This window comes from Saccopteryx bilineata, chromosome 3 (genome assembly GCF_036850765.1).
Source record: "Saccopteryx bilineata isolate mSacBil1 chromosome 3, mSacBil1_pri_phased_curated, whole genome shotgun sequence".
NCBI classification, from domain to species: Eukaryota; Metazoa; Chordata; class Mammalia; order Chiroptera; family Emballonuridae; genus Saccopteryx; species Saccopteryx bilineata.
In genome coordinates this window covers 55,129,113-55,152,891 of record NC_089492.1, presented here as the reverse complement: position 1 = coordinate 55,152,891, position 23,779 = coordinate 55,129,113, and the positions used below count along the sequence as shown (strand labels likewise).

The window sequence follows — 23,779 nt, the reverse complement described above, 5'->3', positions numbered from 1 at the left end:
TATGTTAATTTTGTATCCTGCGACCTTACTGTATTGGCTTATTGTTTCTAGTAATCTTTTTGTGGATTCTTTGGGGTTTTCGATGTATAGGATCATATCATCTGCAAAAAGTGATACCTTTACTTCTTCTTTTCCGATATAGATGCCTTTTATTTCTTTGTCTTGTCTGATTGCTCTGGCTAGAACCTCTAGTACCACATTAAATAAGAGTGGAGAGAGTGGACAACCGTGTCTTGTTCCTGATTTAAGGGGGAAAGACTTCAGTTTAGTGCCATTAATATGATGTTAGCTGATGGTTTATCATATATGGCCTTTATCATGTTGAGATATTTTCCTTCTATACCCATTTTGTTGAGAGTCTTAAACATAAAATTGTGTTGTATTTTATCGAAAGCCTTTTCTGCGTCTATTGATAAGATCATGTGGTTTTTGTTCTTTGTTTTGTTAATATGGTGTATTATGTTAACCGTTTTACGTATGTTGAACCATCCTTGAGATTCTGGGATGAATCTCACTTGATCATGATGTATTATTTTTTTAATATGTTGTTGTATTCGATTTGCTAGTATTTTGTTTAGTATTTTAGCATCTGTATTCATTAGAGATATTGGTCTGTAGTTTTCTTTTTTTGTGCCATCCTTGCCTGGTTTTGGTATGAAGGTTATGTTGGCCTCATAAAATGTGTTTGGAAGTATTGCTTCTTCTTCAATTTTTTGGAAGACTTTGAGTAGAATAGGAACCAAGTCTTCTTTGAATGTTTGATAAAATTCGCTTGTATAGCCGTCAGGGCCTGGACTTTTATTTTTGGGGAGGTTTTTAATGGTTTTTTCTATTTCTTCTCTACTTATAGGTCTTTTTAGGCTTTCTGCTTCTTCCTGACTCAGTCTAGGAAGGTTGTATTTTTCTAGGAATTTATCCATTTCTTCTAGGTTGTTGAATTTAGTGACATAAAGTTTTTCATAGTATTCTACAATAATTCTTTGTATATCTACAGTGTCCGTGGTGATTTCTCCTCTTTCATTTTGGATTTTGTTTATATGAGTTCTTTCTCTTTTTTCCTTGGTAAGTCTTGCCAAGGGTTTGTCGATTTTGTTGATCTTTTCAAAGAACCAGCTTCTTGTTCTATTAATTTTTTCTATAGTTTTTCTGTTCTCTAATTCATTTATTTCTGCTCTGATTTTTATTATCTCCTTTCTTCGGCTGGTTTTGGGTTGTCTTTGTTCTTCTTTTTCTAGTTCCTTAAGGTGGGAAGTTAAGTGGTTCACTTGGGCTCTCTCTTGTTTGTTCATATATGCCTGAAGCGATATGAACTTCCCTCTTATCACTGCTTTTGCTGCATCCCATAGATTCTGATATGTCGTATTGTCATTTTCATTAGTCTGTATATATCTTTTGATCTCTGCACTTATTTCTTCTTTGACCCATTCATTTTTTAAAAGTATGTTGTTTAGTTTCCACATTTTTGTGGGATTTTTTTCCTCTTTTTTGCAGTTGAATTCTAGTTTCAAGGCTTTATGATCAGAAAATATGCTTGGTACAACTTCAATTTTTCTGAATTTGTTGATGTTGTTTTTGTGGCCCAACATATGGTCAGTTCTTGAGAATGATCCATGTACACTGGAGAAAAATGTATACTCAGTCACTTTGGGATGAAATGTCCTGTAGATGTCTATCATATCCAGGTGCTCTAGTGTTTTGTTTAAGGCCACTATGTCTTTGTTGATTCTCTGTTTGGATGACCGATCTAGAGCCGTCAGCGGTGTATTGAGGTCTCCAAGTATGATTGTATTTTTGTCAGTTTTTGTTTTAAGATCAATAAGTAGCTGTCTTATATATTTTGGCGCTCCTTGGTTTGGTGCATATATATTAAGAATTGTTATGTCTTCTTGATTCAGTGTCCCCTTAGCCATTATGAAATGGCCATTTTTTTCTCTGAGTACTTTTCCTGTCTTGTAGTCAGCATTATCCGATATGAATATTGCTACACCTGCTTTTTTTTGGATGTTATTTGCTTGGAGTATTGTTTTCCAGCCTTTCACTTTGAATTTGTTTTTATCCTTGTTACTTAGATGAGTTTCCTGTAGGCAGCATACAGTTGGATTTTCTTTTTTAATCCATTCTGCTACTCTGTGCCTTTTTATTGGTGAGTTTAATCCATTAACATTTAGTGTAATTATTGATACTTGTGAGTTCCCTATTGCCATTTTATATCTTGCTTTCTGTTAGTTTTGTGTCTTGTTTGATCCTTCTCTTTCGTTTTTCTATCTTTTGTTTTTATTTGGTTGTATTCCATACATCTTTCCTCTGTTGCTATCTTTTTTATCTCATGTGCTTCTGTGGTGGTTTTTTCAATGGTGGTTACCTTTGAGTAATGAAAAGGGTCCCTACCCTGTTCATTGTAGCGAACTATTTTGTGAGTACTTTTGTACTCCATCGTCCTTTGCTACTGTTAATCTCCATCTTCTCCCCCTCTTTCTTTTTGTTGTTGTCGCAGTTTAAATTTGGTTTTATTGTGTTCTTCTTGGAGCTTTTACTTGTGGCTCTGTTTTTTTTTGTTCTTTGTATCTAATTGGAGAACCCCCTTTAGTAATTCCTGGAGTGGGGGTTTTCTGATGATAAATTCCCTCATCTTTTCTGTATCTGTGAATGTTTTTATTTCTCCTTCGTATTTGAAGGATAGCTTTGATGGGTATAGTATTCGTGGCTGAAAGTTCCTCTCTTTCAGGACTTTAAATATTGGGGTCCACTCTCTTCTAGCTTGTAGAGTTTCTGCTGAGAAATCTAATGATAATCTAATGGGCCTTCCTTTATATGTTGTATTCTTCTTTTCCCTGGCTGCCTTGAGAATTTTTTCTTTGCTGTTGGTTTGTGTCAATTTCATTATGATATGCCTTGGAGTAGGTTTGTTGGGGTTAAGAAAATTCGGAGTTCTGTTTGCTTCTTGAACTTGAGGCTTTAGTTCTTTCCACAGGCTTGGGAAGTTCTCATCTATTATTTGTTTGAGTATGTTCTCCATTCCATTTTCTCTCTCTTTTCCCTCTGATATACCTATTATTCTTATGTTATTCTTTTTGATGGAGTCAGATAATTCTTGTAGGGCTATCTCATTTTTTTTAATTTTTGAGTCTCTTTCTTCTTCTCTCTGTTGTGCCTCAAGTTGCTTGTCTTCTATTTCACTAATCCTCTCTTCTATCTGACCTGTTCTATTAGCTAAGCTTGTTACTTCGTTTTTCAGCTCGTGAATTGAGTTTTTCATCTCTGTTTGATTTGTTTTTATAGTTTCAATTTCCTTGGACATATATTTTTTGTGTTCATTGAGTTGTTTTCTGAGCTCCCTAAATTGCCTTTCTGTGTTTTCTTGTATATCTCGGAGGATTTTTAGGATTTCTATCTTGAATTCTCTGTCATTCAGCTCCAAGGTTTCCAATATATTAAATTTTTTCTCCATAGATTTTTCCTCATCTAGCTGTGTTACCTCTCTTTCTTTTGTATCCATGATATTCGATTTTATCTTCCTTAATGGCATCTGAGGGTGGTTTTGTTGATAGTATTAATGAGATTTAATAAAGAATAAAAAGTTAAAAAGAAAAATAAAAAAAATAAAAAATCGAAAAGAGTTGTTTTTTTAAAAAAAATTAATAATGAAATAAAGAAAAATAAAATAAAATAAAATTTTTTTAAAAAAAAAGGAAATTATTCCCCCCCTCCTTTTTTCCTCTCCTCTCCTCTCCCCTCTTTTTTGAGAAAATCTTGTGGTGGACTGTGAATTATAACAAACAATGCCTGTGATGGAAAGCCTGAATTGGGGAAAAGTAATAAAGGGGCAAAAAAAAAAAAAAAAAGGAAAAAAAAAGAAAAAAAAAAGAGCGTATGGACCCACAAAAAGCAAATAAGGAAAAAATTTGGGTCAAGAATAAAATGATTTGCTTTTAGGTGTTGGTTGTCTAAGAGTTATGATGAGAGGAATAAGAGGAAAAGGGAAAAATGGGGGGACAAATTAAAAAATTAATATTGTATTTAGTGGAACAAGAACTAGATAATATGGAGAGCCAGGGATGGGAGCACTGCTAGTGAGTTAAAAAGGTGAAGTAAAAACCCCCCAAAATACCACAAACATAGGTTTGAGTCCCAGATAAGATAATTTGTTTGTTATTGAGGTTTGAATGAGAGGAGATGTAAAGGAGAAAGGAAGAAACTAATATAGAGGGAGAAAAGAAAGAGAGAGAGAGAGAAAAAGAGGAAACCACTAAAAGAAGAAAAAAGAAAGGAGAGAGAGAGAGAGAGAGAGTTAAGGGTTTTGGAGTGCAACCCTCATAGAGAGAAAGGAAGAGAAGAGAAAAGATAATGGGAGATGTAACACTTATGGGTAGTGTAGTTCAAGGAGAGGAGAGAGTAAGACCGGTAGAGAGTTAATCGGCCAAATTGGAGGAGGAAAAAAAAGTATCAAGAATGAAGATAAGAGAAACAAACGAACAAATATAATAAAATGGGATAGGTTATAAAGTCTGCAGATTATTCTTGATTTTGAGAGGTTATCTTCTTGCTTTTTCTTTTCTCTCCCTCTTCCTGGTCGGTGACTCTGTACCCCGGGTTCTGCCCCTTTGGCACGCTCAGGTAGAGGTTTGCAGTTGATAAGTCTCTATGGCAATGTCATGTATTGTGCTTTAGTCTCGTTGGCAGTCGAAGCTCATTAGCATTTATAGGCTTTGACAGTGAGAGAGTCCGTGTTCCTGGAGCCTTTCTCCTAGTCTTTCCTTCCTCAATTAGTAGCCTGATAATCCAGCTATGGGGTTGCTGCTGCCTCTGCCTGGATAGTAAGAGGCTCAAAGAGCTGGCAACTCCCCACTCTATTTCCACTCAGCACAGGGCTCTGGGTAAGGCTCAGTCAGTCAGAGCTGCTAGCATAATCAGGCGGGCTTTCCGCCCACTCAAAGACCTCTGGCTCTGCCACTCTGTCCGGTAACACAAGCGGGAGCCCACTTCCGGGGCGCGTGGAGGAAACTCTCACTCATTGTCTGCGACCAGGATATCCGGCCAGCAGTCTCACGCTCTGAGTGAAACCCCCAACCGCAGGGAAAAGTTGTAGCGTTGGAATTGAGTCTCGTTCCGTCCCCGTGCGCGGCTTTTGCAAGGCGCTGGGGCGGCTCCAGATTCTGCTTTGGCACACAAAGGCCCCTGACTCTGTCCCTCTGTGCGATAACACGGGCGCGCACTGCCGAGGCACTCGGAGGAATCGCTCACTCCTTATCTGCGCGCGCAGACCAGGATATGAGGCCGGCCGCGTTTCCCTCTGAGTGAAACACCCTCCAGCACGGAAAATCTCCACCGTTGGAATTAGTTCTCACTCCCTCCCGTGCGTGGCTTTCCCAGGGCGCTGGGGCTGCCCAGAGACTCTGCCCTCGGCCCACAGAAAGGCCTCTGACCCTGCCTCTCCGTGGGGCAACACGGGCACCCGCTCTCGGGGCCTAGGAAGAAATTCTCGCCCACTAACTGCGGACCGACCAGGAGACCGGGTAAAATGGCCGCTCTGCTTGTCTTTCTTTGTTTGGGCTTGGCGCGAGTGTTAGCTTGTATTGCCCGGGTTGCCACAGGATCAGATTTTCCTCGGCTTGGATCTCCGTGCCACAGCCTGGTTCGGCCGTTTGTGCTGCGGCGGCCTGGATCTATTCACCCCCTTTGCCTGCCTCAGTTTCTATATTCACAGTTACCAGAGAAAGCCGCCCTGTTTAGGTTAGTGAGGAAGGCAGAGCATTTCTTACTCCCTATTTCTTTCGGGGTTTGGTTATATATTTAGCCAATTTTTCACTCAATCATACCTTTGGGTGTATTGCGAAGCATCTGGAAGCTCCAAGTATAGGTTTTTCTGTTTCTGGTTGAAGATCTTGTTGAGTTTTGGGGGAGATTTATTGGTATCGCTTCCTACCCTGCCATTACTCTCCAATTTTGCTCTTTTGGCTAAACCCTTCTATGAGGTTGCAAAAGAGACTCCCACGGGACCTCTCCCATCCCCCAATGCCATCAAAAGGGCTTTCTCTACCCTTTGAGATGCCCTCTTCTCCTCTCCCTCTCTCTCTTTGCCTGACCCCAGATGCCTTTTCCACCTTTTCATGGATGAAAAGCTCAGTAATATAATTGGAGTACTGACTCAACCTGTGAGGCCTACATACTGCCCCGTGGCATATCTCTAAACAATTAGACACCACCATCAAAGGTTGGCAGCCCTGCCTCTGGGCACTGGGCGTGGCAGCTGAACTCATCAAGGAGGCTATTAAACTCACCCTTTCCCAACCCATCACTGTCTTCTCCTCCCACAGGCTCACTGACCTCCTTTTTCACAAATCTTTTTCTCCATTGTGCCCTTCCCGCCTACAAGAATTTCACCTCCTGTTCATCAAAAACCCTTCAGTCACTCTTTGCCCTCTCCCCAACTCAACCCAGCCACTCTACTGCCAGCTCCAACGACACTTCCAGGCCCACCCACTCTTGTACAGAGCTAATAGATTTCCTCAACAGACCCCAAGATGGATTATCAGATTCTCCTTTAAAAGATCTAGATCTAATACTCTTTGTAGATGGGAGCTCTTTACAGGACCCGACGGACAATGATTGGTGGCCTACAGAGTGGTTACCACCTCCTCCATCCTAGAAGCCCAACAGCTGCCAGAGGGTACTACCTCCCAGAAAGCAGAGCTAATTGCCCTCACGCGAGCACTCACTCTGGTCCAGGGAAAATGTGTAACCATATATACTGACTCTAAATATGCTTTTCTTATCACCCACAGCCACTCTGCCCTCTGGAAGGAAAGGGGCTTCCTCACTACCAAGGGCTCCCCCATAATCAATGCTACCCTCATTTCTAAACTTTTGCAGGCATTACAGCTACCCGCTGAGGTGGCCATGGTACATTGTAGTGGCCATCAAACCTCTCAGGACCCGGTGGCCTTGGGAAATGCTCAGGCCGACGTGGAGGTCCAAAACCTCATCCTGGGAACCTCCCCCACTCCTCTCATGTTTCTCTCCACCTCTTTGAAACCTTCCTACACTCCTGAGGAAGAACAGGCCCTCCTCAGAAAAGGTGGAGACATGTGCAACCAGGGATGGATATTTCCTGGAGATAGAATTGCCTTGCCAAAAGGACAGGCTGAAACTCTCCTTTCTAATATCCACTGTTCCTTACATTTAAGGCCAAAAGCTCTCTATCGGTTCTTGCAACCACTCTTTTTCTTCCCAGGCCTCCAGCAAACTATTGAAAAGGTACACACAGAATGTGCTATCATTCCAAAACCTCTATGCAAGGGAGTTTTTGCCCCTGCTTCCCTTCTCATCAGCTGAGGGGGCACTTACCGGGCCAAGATTGGAAAATCGACTTCACTCACATGTCCCCTCACAAAAAACTCCGCTATCTCCTAACTTTTGTTGATACCTTTTCAGGGTCCATAGAAGCCTTTCCCACCTCTCAAGAAACAACAGGCACCGTTGCCTCCATTCTCGTTGAATGTATCATCCTGTAATTTGGACTGCCGACTACCATCCGGTCAGACCACAGCCCGGCCTTCACTGCCCAATTAGTCCAGCAAGTCGCCATCTCTCTCAACATCACCTGGAAGCTCCACATACCCTATCACCCTCAATCCTCAGGTAAGGTGGAAAGGGCCCATGGCATCCTGAAGAGTCAGCTATCCAAACTTTCCATTGAGACCAGACTCTCCTGGCCAAACCTCCTCCCCCTGGCACTCACCAGAATCAGAGCAACCCTGCGAAACCCCACTGGACTCAGCCCCCGTGAGCTGGTTTACGGTAGAACATTTCTAATCAATCACAACTTACCTGTCAACCCCCCTCCTCTTGCCACATACCTCCCCTTTCTGTTTTTACTCCACCATCTTCTTAGGGAACATGCGGACCGGACTCTCCCTCCCATCGGGAGTCCAAGTGAAGCTCATCCAGCAGTCCCCCTCCAACCAGGGACAAAGTTCTTCTAAGGGAACTCCAACCCAGCTCCCTACAGCTCAGGTGGATGGGATCCCAGGCGATAATATTGACTACTCCTACTGCAGCCAAGCTCCTAGGGCAAACACCTTGGTACTGTTTCCTGCCTCAAGCTTGCCTCCATACAGGACCACTGGCAGTCGGAACCACTAGGCCCCACCTGTCCTCGGCTCACCAAAAGGTTGGGCCCTGCAGATCCTAATGTTACTCCTGTCCCCCCCACTGGGAGCCTGCTGCCAGAGTGAATTAAAGCAGGAAGCAATGCTGTTACTATATCAATGAGACTGACCTGGTGGAAGAAAACAACAATGTCCTCAACCATCTGCAAGAGAAACTGCGCAAGGACCTCTCTTTCTACAACCCACTTAACTCCTGGTGGCAGCCACCCATCCTCACCTGGACTGCCCCTAGCCTAGGTCCTCTTCTAATTATCAGCATATTACTCATGTTTGCTCCTCTTTTTCTTAGATTCTTACAGGGCCGCATCCGCAAGGTTTCTCAAATCACGGTCAACCAGATGCTCCTACACCCATATACACGACTCCCCTCAGAGCCACTACCTTCCAACCTCCCTTCCCCACGACGCCCCTAACCAGCAGGAAGTAGCCAGACAAATAGCGGCACCCCTATCTAACACAAAAGGTAGGAATGTGAGGTCAGTTGGTAATGGGGGAAAGTCACATGGAGAACCAGGTCTGAGGACTTTGGCCAGAACCACCCATGCCCATGACCACCAAAAGAAATGGCCCTGAGCATCTTGAAACTGTCCGTCAGCCAATGAAATTTCGCCATGACCTATCACACCACCCCCAGCCTACCAATGCTATAAATTACTCCTGGCGGGAGAAGCTGCGCCACTTCCCTGGCCCCTGTCTTGTGGACCAGTGAACCTCGCCCAGGAGCGCTCTAAATAAAGCTTTTGCTTGTCCACACTTGGAGGCTACGTCCTTCTTTCTTCCTTGGCAGAAAATACCTTACACTTTCTATTCAGGGCTCCCAAAACCACTTCCTCTGGTTTTTCCTAGAATCAAAGGCCCCACTAGCTTAGTCCCCTCCGGTTCCCATCTCCTTCTCTCTGCACAAACTGGCTTCTCCTTCAGCACCCTGCCATCTTGACTGCTTCTTCTCTTCTGCAACAATGTGGTCCCTGCAATAATGGCCTCATAACTCCTCCTTTTTCTTAAAACTTTTTGGTGCAACAACCCCTCCTCCAGCACACATTAGCATAACCAATCCCCTTCCCAAGCATGAAGGTAATTAACAGTATCACCAGGGCAACACAATCACATGGTCAGTGGCCATTTTTAACAATAAAAGTGAGCAAAACCAGAAAATACAGATTTTACAAACTCATTTGCCCAACACACTGGTTGGAAGACTTGCAGAAAATGGTTGTCATTTCCATCTCCCTTGCAACTGACTTGACATTAACAGTGGGGAGGGGGCAAAGAACACACCAAGATCCACGGTGAAGGTGGCCCAACAAAGGAACTGGCTTTAAAAGGAGCAGACATCTTGTCCTTCCCTACCAGGGCATGCCCTGGAGCAACATTTTATGCACTGGCTGACACAGATCCATGAAACTCATGCATCAGGGACCCTAACTGTGACACTCGGGTGACTTTGGCCAGCTTGCCCATTGGACACTTTCTTATAGTTTTTAGCTGAGCAGCCTGGTTCAAGATTCACAATATCAGTCTAAACAAAGTTCATCTCAGTTAGGTAAATATGTTTTTTAGAATGACCAGTCACCCAAAATATTACCAGTCTATGCATATCTCTCTGTACCCTAGACTTCCCTTCTTCTCTCATTCTTAGACATCATCACCTCACATATTACCTCTCTCATATAATAAAGGATGAAACTTTGAAATAATGCAGATATATTTATAGCTTCTACAATATTAACCCTTTTCCTAACACAGTATGTGTCTCTCTGTCTTCAGAAGGACACTTCCACCTACACTTGACCTTAGGAACAGATGTAAGCTTTTTGTAATTCCCACAGTGGAGGGCTGGCCTCCACTGCCTCAGAACCACCAAGGGTATTGTTTAGAGCAGGGGTCTCAAATTCGCGGCCTGCGGGCCGCACAAAATTGTTCGGCGAGCCGCGTGCGGCCCACGGGCCGTGAGTTTGAGACCCCTGGTTTAGAGTGTAGATTCCCTGGTCCTGGGTGATATCTGCTCACCCTAATCTAGGGATTTGAGGGACTCGGTGAGCTGCATTTATACCAAATGACGTAGATGATCCTAAAAGCTAGTCAGGACTTTCACTCTTCACTCTTTTGGTCTTACCCACCATCTTGGGCAGCATTGGGGCTGACAGCCCACACCTGGCACTTATAGCCTGGTTCTTGCCAGTTGTAGCTCCTTCTCAACAGAGCAAATATGTTTACCTTGTTTGACTAAAGAGGCAAAGGGAAGGAGAAGTACACCTACTTTCCTACTCCAAACTTTTCCATTCAGTGAATTAAATATTCAGGTGTTCACTTAAACTGAGAGTGATTGAAGACAGCAAGCTCAAAACTGACATAGATGCCACTTTCTACTCTCCTTGAATTTTCAAGTTATTTAAGAGGTGGAGGTTTAAGCTACTGAGTCCTTTGTTTTTATTCTGGAAGTAGAAGAAACAGTTAGAAGAACCTTTGATCTGGGTATCATGACCCATGGTGCCCTCTCTTGCATGGCCCCCTGCATCACTTATTATATGTCTTCTTTTGTGTGTCTTCCTGCCCCAGTTGGGTTGAAGTTCTTTGGCACAGAGACTGGACGCACAAACCATGTGGCCCATATAACAGCTAGCAGACTATTAATTGATGTGGAAGTCTAGCAGTGTGACCATAGGAGGCTCCCCACAGCATGCACTCGGTTGTTATCAACTGAACTTTATGTGACTGTGTCCCTTCCCACTCACTCTACACTTCTTCCAGTGGGAGACCAAGATCACACAAAATAAGAACTCTGAAATTGTTGTCAGCGTCTCTGTTGGTTAGTCTTAGGAGGACACCTTAACATAGTGCTATTTTTAAAACTTTAAAATGTATATCACTGGCCCTGGCCAGTTGGCTCAGTGGTAGAGTGTCAGCCTGCCATGCAGGAGTCCTGGGTTCGATTCCAAGCCAGGGCACACAGGAGAAGCACCCATCTGCTTCTCTACCCCTCCCCCTCTCCTTCCTCTCTGTCTCTCTCTTCCCCTCCCGCAGCCAAGGCTCCATTGGAGCAAAGTTGGCCCCGGGCACTGAGGATGGCTCCATGGTCTCTGCCTCAGAAACTAGAATGGCTCTGGTTGCGGCAGAGCGATGCCCCAGATGGGCAGAGCATCGCCCCCTGGTGGGCATGCTGAGTGGATCCCGGTCGGGCGCATGTGGGAATCTATCTGACTGTTTCCCTGTTTCCAACTTCAGAAAAATACAAAAAAATAAAAATAAAAAATAAAATGTACATCACTATTGTTTGTCTTTTTCAGATTATTGTGCAAGTAAATTTGCAGGCTTTTGATTTGCTAAATCTGTATTTATAGAACTATTTGCCCCCAAAATGAAGGAAATCAAAACCACTATTGTGTGCCCATTTTTTATAAAAACTGGAATGTTTGAAGGTTGTACTACTGTGTAACTATGTCCTGAAATTTCAAAGAAACTACATTTTAAAAAATGATTGACCATCTTTTATTATTTTCTATCTTTTTAAAAAAATTATTTAAAAGGATATATATTTTTTTAATTTAGCCTGATTTATAAATGGTTTTGGAATTTTTTTATTCAAATGTATTTGTATTTAAGATATTGAGTTTAATGCAAATGGTTTAGCAAAGCCGTGTACCAATTGTCACCTGGATCTGCTCATCCATCCCCCAGCACTTGGTCACATTCCCTTTCTGCCACCCAACTCCCTTCATCCCTCTTCCCTGACTCCACAAAAGGACTAGACATCAGTAAGAGGACACAAATGCAACTTTCTACATCTTACAGAGATGACAGTAAATTAGTTTTCAAAGACTTGCTTTAAACTATTTAGACCTTCTGTTATACATGTGTGCATATTGTACATTGGTGTATTAATTAGTCATCATTTTCCACTTCAAATTCTAGTTATTACCATGTTGATAATAAAGGAATAAACATAGAAGTAGATCAAATCAGAAAGGGAAAGAAGCAAATAGACAATAATGTCTTATAACCTTTTTTATCCTTAATTTGTAAGACTTGTTTGTATTAATTTGTTAATTTTAGATTTTTTTGTTTTTGTTTTTGCTTTTGTTTTTTTACCTCCTACCTGCCCTTCTCTGTTACCAATTGTGGAACCAGAATATGCAATCAGAAAGATAGTAGATGGTATCCTGCAAGAAAAAACATACTTGTATATACCAAGGTTTTTACACTTTTTAGTGTTTTTAAAAAGATAACAATATTCACTTTTATGACTTTTCTAATGTACCAATTACCAGCTTATTCCAAATCCTCCCAGGAGAAGCCACTTAAAAAATATCTGGTGAATGAATGAACTCTGATACCTCCCTTGTGCTGATTTGCTAACATCATCGCAAATTTGCGTAGCTGCAGTGCCTCCCTGGAGTCTAGAAAGTGGAGCTGGATCCTGCCAGCCATCTTAGCATTATTGGCAAAAAGAGGTGGATTCATGCATAAGGAATGAGGGGTGGGAGGCCATAAAGCCGGAAGTCAGGAGAACTGAGACATTGTTCTGGTTTGGCTACTAACTTCTCTTTTTTTTTTTTTTTTTTTTACAGAGACAGAGAGAGGGATAGACAGGGACAGACAGACAGACAGGAATGGAGAGAGACGAGAAGCATCAATCACTAGCCTCTCGCTGGGACACCACAGCTGCTCACCGACCGCCCTCTCACAAGTGCCCCAACCGCAGGCCTTCAGGAGACCGAGCAACCCCTTGCTCGAGCCAGCGACCCCGGGTCCAAGCTGGCAAGCTTTTGCTCAAACCAGATGAGCCCGCGCCGAAGCCAGCGACCTCGGGGTCCCAAACCTGGGTCCTCCGCATCCCAGTTCGATGCGCCGTCACTGCGCTACCGTCTGGTCAGGTTACTAACTTCTCTTTGACCTTGAAGGAATGATTAATGTCTTTGTTCCTCATTTTCCTCAAACTATCACTGAAAGGATCAAATAAGATATTGTGGAAACACTTTAAATATCAGCAAATTTCTTTGGAAGGCAATTAATTTGGGAATGTATCACAGGATTCTTTTTTTATTATTTTTCATTTTTAGAGAGGAGAGAGAGAGAGAAACAGAGAGAGAGAAGGGGGAGGAGCAGGAAGCATCAACTCCCATATGTGCCTTGACCTGGCAAGCCCAGGGTTTTGAACCTGCGACCTCAGCATTTCCAGGTCGACGCTTTATCCACTGCGCCACCACAGGTCAGGCAATCACAGGATTCTAACATCACATATTCCCTATTGCAAAAATAAGAAAAGTGTTCAAATCAGAAAAACTTCTGTGACCTGTGGTTCCTTCATGGGAACTTTTTTTTTAAGTGAGAGAAAGCGAGAGGGACAGACAGACAGGAAGGGAGAAAGATAAGCATCAATTCTTCATTGAGACACCTTAGTTGTTCATTGATTGCTTTCTCATTTGTGCTTTGACTAAAGGGCTCTAGCAGAGTGAGTGACCCCTTGCGCAAGCCAGCAACCTTGGGCTTCATGCCAGTGACCTTTGGGCCCAAGCCAGCGACCATGAGGTCATGTCTATGATCCTACGCATAAGCTGGCAACCTCAGGGTTTTAAACCTGGGTCTTCAGCATCCCAGGCCAACACTCTATCCACTGTGCCACAGCCTGGTCAGGCTACAGAAAGATTTTTTTAAAAATAAAGAACCTAGAGGAGTATAAGTTTTTGTTTTAAAGGAAGGAACACCATGATTTAGGATGAGAGATTTCTGAGGGAAAATAGAGAATTCTTTGAAGACTTGGAATTTAAATTGGCACCACTGTATTTAAATTTGATTTTCCAATGCCAGAGATTCTAATGACTATCTGGGTATCATTAGAAAAAAATGCACATCTATTGTTGCCTCGACCTTTTTATCTTTACAGAAGAAAAGAAAAGAAAAAGGTCATTTTTGACCTTTGAAAAAGTTGAAAGCTATGGAGAAACTTTTATTGAAGGCTTCCTTTTTTCTTCACTGGGTGTGTATGTATGTGCAGGCATGCTAGCCACACAAGATGTATATCTGATCCTGAAACAATTGTGTACATTCCCATCGCCTTTAGATTAACATTCAAATAACCAAGGCTAATGATTCTCAACCCGGCTGCTTTACCTGGGAGACTTTTTAAAAATACCTATGCCTAGTCCGTCCTCTAACTGAATCAGAATCTTTGTGGATGAGGCCTGGGTTCTAATTTTATAAAAACCATGTGGTCTGACTCTGGCCTCTCCAGTCTCGTCTGCTACCACCACCACCACCCGCCTCTGCTCAGCCATGCTGGCAGGGTCCTTGGTTCTTGAAACAGTCCAGGGCATTTGCACATGCTGTGCCCCCTCTTGGCTTAAGCAATACTTCCCTGTCATCCCAGAATATCCCAAATGACTCCAATGCACACTCTCCTAGCACCTGACCCTGGCCTCCTTGGAATATTCCGCAGCTGCTTTGTGCATTTATTTGTGAGACCCTTGGATTATCACCCACCTCCCCACCAGGCCATGAGTTCCTTGAGATCAGAGGCCAGTTGGTTTCTGCCGAGTGCCGTGTGTTTTCAGCTCCAGGGAAGGGCCTAACAAAGAAGAGGCGCTCAACACTCATAGCCGATGTGGGAAATAAACAACAGCATGAAAGAGGAGCCAATATTTTGTGGCACACATGTTAAGATATCAAAAAATACATATTTTTAAAAAGTCATGTGTAAAAGTATTGTCACAAAACATTGAGCTCTGTTTTCTTATCTATAGCTCTGCCAGCCACACGTCAAAACACAAGCATCATTTGGAAAATGAAATTATAGAACTAACATTAAAAAATGGACTCACTAAATGATCTGTGGACAAATTGAAGTGTTCTGTTTTTTGGAGAGATGCTTTTTCTTATGCTAGTCATAGAATAATCGTGACAGGATAGCTAGTCTGTCCATGTTTGAGTACAGGACACAAAGTCAAGACCAGACAGTAAGCCAAATATTTCAGGAGCTTGTGGTTTGGGTAAAACTGGCAATAAAGGATAGATTTGTGCTGTAAGAGGATTAAAGAACTTAGGGGAAAAAAACTAAAAATATAACCACCTTTAGCCCCATGGTCCTGACTCCTCCAGAGGCTCTTTCAGGAACTGAGCCTGAAGCTGGGGAGGGCAGGAACCACCTGGACATCTTAGGGTGCTCCAAGAGGGTCCGCAAGCACAGGTCCTTTACTTGGTCCCACCCTTAGTACAATCTCAGGCTTACTGTGCCTCTCCTTTCTCTGCAGAGTGAACATCAGAATCCACGGGGTCAGAATGCTCGTCAGGAGGGGCATATGGGGATAGAGAATATGAACAGTCTTAGTTGGGTCCTGCAAAAGATCTGAGGAACTATTGCATCTAATCCTTACAGTAGGCCCAGAAAGAAATATTGATGCCTAATTTTACACTGGAAAAAAACTGAGGTTCATAAGGAAGTTAACTTGCCTGAGATGACATTGTAAATACCAGAGCTAGGTTTCAAGTTAGTCTCGTCGTAATCCAGAGACTTCACTGCTTTCTGTCAATCATTACATAGTGTAGGCAAGCTTTGGAAATGGACATGAGAAGTGAGTTGAATAATGTAAATAAAGCAAGGAGAGATACAGAGACCCTGGGCTAGTGTCTTCCCACATAGTAGACAAGCTAGGTGACCCTGAAGCATGCGTATTAATGAATGTGTGTATGTGTGAATTCACCTGCGACAGGTCAGTGGCACTGCTTTTCAGCTCCACTGGTAAAGATGCTTTTATGAATCATAACGAGCAAGTTTACTCTTGTGTTCACTTTAGTATCCTGCACATCAAGATGGCACTGCTTGTGACTAGATATATGGGCATCCCCAATGTCATGGATAGCTTCCTTCCAAAGAAGAGCAAAAGATCCACTCTATGGTTGATGTCATCTGATAGCCAACATTACATATTGATTATTTCAATGAAGAAAAATATTTTTGTCTGATAGAATATATACATCTGGGGATGTTAAGTATCATTCTGATTCTTCTATCTGAACTAGTATTTTTAACCAGTACTTTTGAAAATAATGCTATCTGCTTTTGTGTTGAGTATTTTTTTAATTAATAAAAATAGCTCATTTTGTCATTTCTGCTTGCAACATATGTGAGAGAGTTTAGCTTGCAACATATGTGAGAGAGTTTAGCTTGCAACATGATGAGTGTTTTGTGCTGTTTCCAGAGGACACAGAACACTGGATTTCCTATCACTTGCCATCAGCCTTGGCCTTTTTGAATGTTTGTAGGCCCTCTGGTTTAAAAAAAAAACTCCCATGTCAATCTTTCCAAAGCAGCCACACAAATGCTTACTTTTACATGCCCTCGATGCTCAGAGTAAGTGCCAGTCCTGCTGAAAGTGCATCAGGTGTCTCTGTGACGGAGCCTTACTGTCCAGTCCCTGAAATCCCAAGTAGTCAGTTAGGCTAGATAGAACTCTGAATGAGATCACTTTTTTTTTTTCCCCTAATACAGATTGAAGAATGGTTGCTTTTTACTCTGAAAATGACATTCTACTGAATTAGATGAACTGCCACTTATTAATTCAGAAAACACATTCGTGTGGTTAATTTCAAGTGTTTAACTTAATATTTCATGTTGGACTTCGTGCTGAGGTGCTTTTTCACAGTGTGGACAATTTTATGCATTTGTATTCATCGGAGCTGCCTTCATCTCAGATTGATTGTATTCTCACAGTTTAATCAACTGGCCAACTGCTTTCATGCTTTACAGATTCGCCATCAAAGCAAGGTTAAGAAAAATGTGTTAATTACTATACCCTGGAACTCCTTCCCAGGCTGGACGGGGTACTTGCCTTGCAAGGAAAATAGCAGCCTTTGTCCCTCACTTTCTTTTGTGCAGGGAGAAGGCAAGAATGAGAAGTACCTTGGAAGATCCTGTGGGAGTCAAAGAGTTTAAATATCTTGGGGGTAAGTTGCTCTTAAAGGAGCAACAGGAACGTGGAGTCTAGAGTCAACTGTGGACTGATCTACTCCAGCTGTCTATAATTCTGACAACTCTGCTCCTGTATTTCTTTTCCATTCAGAAAGTCTTTTTTTAAAAAAAAAAAAACTTGTTTTATGATAACAAAAATGATAGCTAATATTTATTGTGCCTGGCAAAAAGCTAAGCCCTTTTATACACATTATTTCATTAAACAAGCATATTATGTCATTACTCAAAGAATAATAAAGCTATTTGGTGTATGCCAAAGAATAAAAGGCATCTTATTTCACAAGAGTGACGTCCTCCTCCACTGTAGATGTGTACTAAGACAATCAAAAGGCCCTCTTATACTAACCAACTGATGTTCCAAATCCTTGGTTAACAAGGTTAATTAACAGAGAGGCACAATATTGCTCCTATATTACAATTCCAAAAGCGTATATTCTAGGGGCTGGTCTATTTAGTTGAAAAATAAAGAAGAAACTCAAGGGATTTAGTAGAACAAATGTCTGGGGTGTGGTGGCCATCCACCACTCATAACAGCATTAACAGCAATTATTTCTAATCAGAGAGCATTTTGGCTGCACAACTACAAAGGCCTGAAATTCAATTGTGGTTTTACAGTACCCATAAAATTGTCTAAACAAATTCAGATTTACTTGAAGTACTCATAGGAGAAGAGACCACATGTAAATTAGGGGATTCTAGAGGGTTATAAATAACAAGGTGATTTAATACCACTTGGAGCAAGTGTTCTCAGCATGTACATCATACAATTTTCTACCTAAAATTTAACCCTAAGGATGCTCTGGTCAAGAGCCTAAATAAACTTTAAGAAATGAAAGTCTGCCCTGGCCGGTTGGCTCAGTGGTAGAGCGTCGGCCTGGCGTGCAGAAGTCCTGGGTTCGATTCCCGGCCAGGGCACACAGGAGAAGCGCCCATCTGCTTCTCCACCCCTCCCCCTCTCCTTCCTCTCTGTCTCTCTCTTCCCCTCCCGCAGCAGAGGCTCCACTGGAGCAAAGATGGCCCGGGAGCTGGGGATGGCTCCTGGACCTCTGCCCCAGGCGCTAGAGTGGCTCTGGTCGCAACAGAGCGATGCCCCAGAGGGGCAGAGCATCGCCCCCTGGTGGGCAGAGCGACTCGCCCCTGGTGGGCGTGCTGGGTGGATCTCGGTCAGGCGCATGCGGGAGTCTGTCTGACTGTCTCTCCCCATTTCCAGCTTCAGAAAAATACAGGAAAAAAAAAAAAGAAATGAAAGTCTGAAGGACAGGGGCTGTTTGCCAGGATTGGGCACTCTACCCTTCAGGATGACATCATATAGCATCCTGCAGTTACCATGCTGCACAAGAACTAAGAAAAAGTATTAGGAATCTGGCTGGGTAAAAATGTGTGACCATTCTCTTCCTTTTACATTTGGTTGGTTGCTTTTTACATTGTGCTGCTATATTAGTCAGCTCTGGCTGCCATTACAAATCACCAAGACTGAGTAACTTTAATAACAGAAGTTTATTTTCTCACAGTTCTGGAGGCTGGAAGTCCAACATCAAGGTGCCAACTGATTCAGTTTCTGGCAAGAGCTCTCCTCCTAGATTGCAGATGACCTTCTTTCCACTGTGTCTTCACATGGCCTTTCCTTGTTGTGTGGGCATAGAGAGAGAGATCTGACTCCTCCTTTTCCTATAGGCCACTAATCCCATCATGAGGGCCCCACCCTTATGATATAATGTAACCCTAATTACCTCCCTAAAGCTCTAGCTCCAAATACTATCACACTGGAGGTCAGGGCTTTAAGATGAATGTGGGGTTTGGGGTGGGGGGGGGAGGTGGAATACAAACACTCCATCCAAAACAATGCCAAATTAGAAAAGAAAATCCAGGTCACAAATGATCTGTATACTTACTCCTCAGTGTCCTAATGCTGAGGTGATCACAGTTTGTCAAATAAAATTATTTAGAATCTTGAAAGTAGGGTGAATCAGAGATGTTTGGGGGGTGGAAAAAAACTAATTACAATCTCTAAGAGTCAGCACTTGATAGAAACATGACAGCATTTGGCCCACCAAACAAAATCTGAAGTAAAGCAAGACGCCCCATGCAAAATGGTTGTGTGAAGAGATATAGTGGTAGTCTAGGCACCTCCAACATTTCCAGGCAGTAACTTATTTTGGGTTTCTCCAAGTACCCCCAGCTCACTTTTCTTCCAAGCTACAGAAGTTTCCCTTTGTTGTCATTGGATAAGCCATAGCTGGGCCACTGAGGAGCCTGTAGAACCTGTGGCCTGGATTCCTCTCCCCTGACCCCCCATTAGCTTTGCTATTAAATTGGGAGGCAAAGCAGTAACAAGTGTACCAGTCATTGGTGCTCATCCTTTGGGGTGCTGCTTTCAGGGTGTTACTGGTAAAGGCTCTGTCATCTGAGCCCATTGTTGGGCAGATAAAATATATTATGCTCACTTTGTTAAAGATGGCGCTGCCCATGTGGAAGCCTGTCTCCCAGGTGATGATATTAGTTGCCCTTATGCTTGGAATGGGCATAATTATATTAATGTATGTTGGGGGTGGGCTGTGGGCCTTCGTTTTGGGACTAAGCCTTTCCCACCTCTTTTGCTATGAGGTGGTGCAATCCCATTATGCCTCAGATAAGTGACTTTGTATTAGAGACTTCCCTATTTTGTATATTGGATTAAAGGTTTTGATTTCTGCACTATAAAGTGGGGCAGACCGGGAGCTTGCTCTCTCTTGGTTTCTGAGATTAGCATTAGAGAGCAGAAAGCAGAGAAAGGCCACATGGAGGAGGCCAGGAGAAGCAGCCAAGATGGCAGAGTGTTGAAGGAGAAACCAGTTTGTGCAGAGTTTGAGCAGAGAGGAAATGAGGAACAGAGGTGAATGAGACTGGTGAGGTTAGAAACCTTTGATTCTAGGAAACTCAGATAAGTCAGTGGCTTTGTGAGCACTGAATGAGTGGGTTTTGGAGCCCACTGTGTGTTTTTACTTGCCTGTGGGTGCAAGTGAGGATTAAAGCTAATGGCCCACCAGTTCTTGGCTCCATTGTTTCTTTACTGACTGTCCAAATCTAATGCAAACCTGCATGGGCCAGGCAGCTGTGATGTGGCCGTGGCCACTGGCTTCACACCCATGCAGTATGCATGCACCAACATATCTGTACTGTGCCTCAGCACTAGTGAAGCAGTGATGGAAGTGAGAAAGCTCAGCACCATTGTTATTTGCTTCAAGGCCAGTATTTTATTGGTTTGCCTCACGTTGGTCTTAATCGTTGCATTTTACCAAGGCTGCCACTGAAATCACACTGACCCTCCACACAAAGCCGGGTAGACCTGTCTCCCCTTGGTTCCTTCTCCTCTTCCCCATGGTGGCCTTTCAGACCTCAAGCCCACCACAACCCCATCTTTCCTGAAGGTAACCTCCTCGCCATCACACCAAGAAAATTGAAGCTGAAAAATATAAACTCCCTTAGTTCCCCAAACCATTATCTTCAAAGGCACTTATTTCTGCCTCCTCCTCCCTTCTTGTTCTCAGCCTCAAAAGAAGCAGTGAACCCACCCTGCCTGATCCTGCACCTGTGCCCTCTACTCAGGGCCTTCCAGGGCCTCCTCACAGGCCTGCTGTCCCACATCTCACCCTCTCCACCTTCTGCTGCTCACCGCTTCCTATCAGCATCCTACAGACCATGTGAAACTTAAAAATAATAAAAAATAAATAAACTCTACAAAAAAACCCATCCCACTCTGATAACAACTCTCCTCTCCATGAGTACCATCATTTAAAATGCAGCCTAGAGTAATTTGTCATTTCCTCACCTCATATTGTCTCCTACACTGGCCATCTTCTACACACATCACATTAGAGTGATTTTTATGAAAAGATCCCTGAGAATTTCATTCTTCATCTTAATTTACTTCTCATGACTGATTTTATTGACCTTTCTGCCCTTGGCCTTGGTGTCATCTTCCTACCAGCCTTTTCCACTGCTCACTCCTTAAATTATAAGTGTTCTTAAAGGTTCTCTCCTTGCCTGACCTGTGGTCGTGCAGTGGATAAAGCATCAACATGGAATGTTGAGGTCACTGGTTCAAAACCCTGGTCTTGCCAGGTCAAGGCATATATGGAAGTTAATGCTTCCTACTCCTCCCTCCTTCTCTCTCTCTCTAAAAATGAATAAATCTAAAAAAATAAAATAAGTAAAGGTTTTCTCCTTGGATTTCTCACTTTTTAGATTTCCTGGGGAGCTCCTAACCATGTCCATGGCCCCTCCTACAGGCTCCCTCCAAGACGTCTAAGCCAGAAACCCAAGTACACATCTCTTGCTTCTGCTGTCAGTTCCTCTCTTACCTCCCCACCCATTAGTAATCAAATCCAGTGCACTCAGCTTCTCAACCATCACTAGCAGGCTTTCCTCACTGTCCCCACTGCTACTGCCTTAGTTCAGGCTCTTGTCTGTCCCCTGCCACTGCAATAGTATCCTCACTGGCCTTTCCGCATCAAGGCTTGCTCACTCTGTGAGAATGACATCAGCTGGGGTGCCTGTATACCCCAATGTAATAACGACTTAAAGACAGTGGAAGTGTATTTCTCTTTGAGTTTTAAAAAAGCTATGGTAGGCCCTGGCCAGTTGGCTCAGTGGTAGAGCATTGGCCCAGTGTGTGGAAATCCCGGGTTCGATTCCCAGCCAGCACACACAGAGAAGCACCCAACTGCTTCTCCACTCTTCCCTTTCTCCTTTCTCTCTATCATTCTCTTCCCCTCCTGCAGCCAAGGCTCCACTGGAGCAAAGTTGGCCTGAGCACTGAGGACAGCTCCCTGGCCTCCACCTCAGGTGCTAGAATGGCTCCGGTTGCGGCTGAGCAATGCCCCAGAGGGGTTGAGCATCGCCCTCTGGTGAGCATGCCGGGTAGATCCCAGTCAGGTGCATGCAGGAGTCTGTCTGTCTGCCCCCCTCCCTCCACTTCTCACTTTAGAAAAATACAAAAAATAAATAAATTAATAAATAAAAATTAAAAAGCTGTGGTACATGCAGGAGTCACAAAAACAGGTTTGTAGTTATGAGTATACGAAACAGAGACTTTATTTATATGAACAACTATAAAACTACTTTTGCTCACTGCTTTATATACAATAGAATATTACTCGGCCATAAAAAAGTATGAAATGTTATCATTTACAACAGCATGGATGGACATGGAGAACATCATGCTAAGTGAGATAAGTCAGAGAAAGAAAAGTGCCATTAGATTTCCCTTATATATGAAAGCTAAAGAACAATATTGATGAACAAATAAAACAGAAACAAACTCTTAAATATATACATAGAATAGAGTGTGGATTGCCAGAGGGGAGGAGGGTTGGGAGACTGGGTGAAAAAGGTGAAGGGATTAAGAGGTATAGTCTGGTAGTTATAAAACAGTCACTGGGATATAAAGGACAGCATAGGAAATACAGTCAATAATACTGTAATAACTATGTATGGTGCCAAATGGGTACTGGAAACACCAAGGGAACACTTTATAAAATATATGATTGTATCACCACTATGTCATACACCTGAAACTAACACAAGATAATATTGAATGTAAAGTATAATTGAAAATTTTTTAATTAACAAAATTTAAAATAAGTTTTAATAAGAAAAATAAAAACCCTGTGGGGAGCTGTGCAGGCTACTAAGGCATGCCAGTGTCAAGGACCCAAGCTCCTCTATACATTTGCCATGCATGGCTTACAGCCCAAACATCACTAAGTAAGGAGCACAGTCCAATAAGCACTTAAACTTCTGCCATTATGCCCACGTTCCAGCTGCAAGAATCCAGAGAGCAAAAGGTACCTCTACATTCTTTAAGACACTCCAAGAACACTGCCCACCCCACGAACACTACATGCTATTAGCCAGAATTAATCATATGACTAAACCAACCTGCAAAGGATGCTGGTATAGTCTACATTTTGTACAGTCACAAGTCAGCTAAAGATCAGGGGTTCTTTTACTATGGGAAAAGATAAGAGCAAATATTGAGTGTCAACTTACATTTTCTGTTGCAGTCTATTTTTCCAAATATCTATGTATCATCCCCTTAACAGATAGAACCCACAGACCCTCTCCACTTACAGCCCTGAGCAGTTACTGCATACTTCACAAATCTCAGAATCTCTAGTGTTGGCCGCACTCTCCATCAGACCCAGGTGTGCTTCTTCATGGCCTGATGACCGAGAAGGTAAAAGATAGCTGATCTACCCCATCACACTCGATAAACAGTGGTGCGTGGAAGCAGGTTAGCCATGATAAGAAGAAAGAAAGAGAGAAAGAAAAAGAGAGAGAGAGAGAGAGAGAGAAAGAAAGAAAGAAAGAAAGAAAGAAAGAAAGAAAGAAAGAAAGAAAGAAAGAAAGAGGGAGGGAGGGAGGGAGGAAATGAAAAGAAAAAAAAAGAACTTCCCATTCAAAAGCAAGAGCAGTGCAAAGGAAACAGTTAACAGTCCATGGAGGTGGAATTCTGAACAAGAATCACAAGACTCCCTTTCTCAGGTGGTCCTGCCTGGTTCTCCACCATGTAGTAGTCTCCTTGACTTTGCCCTCCAAGGCCTTGGAGGGCTGTTTCTTGTTTAATTTTTTCCAAGACCACATCTGAGGTAAACTTTGCAGATTA

General features: G+C 42.8%; 1 protein-coding gene across 1 annotated transcript in view; it reads left to right on the top strand.

Moving 5' to 3' along the window:
- SDR16C5 (short chain dehydrogenase/reductase family 16C member 5) overlaps positions 1-17,307 on the top strand; it is a 36,685-nt gene extending 19,378 nt beyond the window's left edge. Inside the window, 3 exon segments of the mRNA XM_066266157.1 lie at positions 11,450-11,599; positions 12,264-12,392; positions 15,961-17,307. Coding sequence (XP_066122254.1) covers positions 11,450-11,599; positions 12,264-12,392; positions 15,961-16,127 — 446 coding nt within the window. The 3' untranslated portion in view covers positions 16,128-17,307.
- The last annotated feature ends 6,472 nt before the right edge of the window (positions 17,308-23,779 follow it).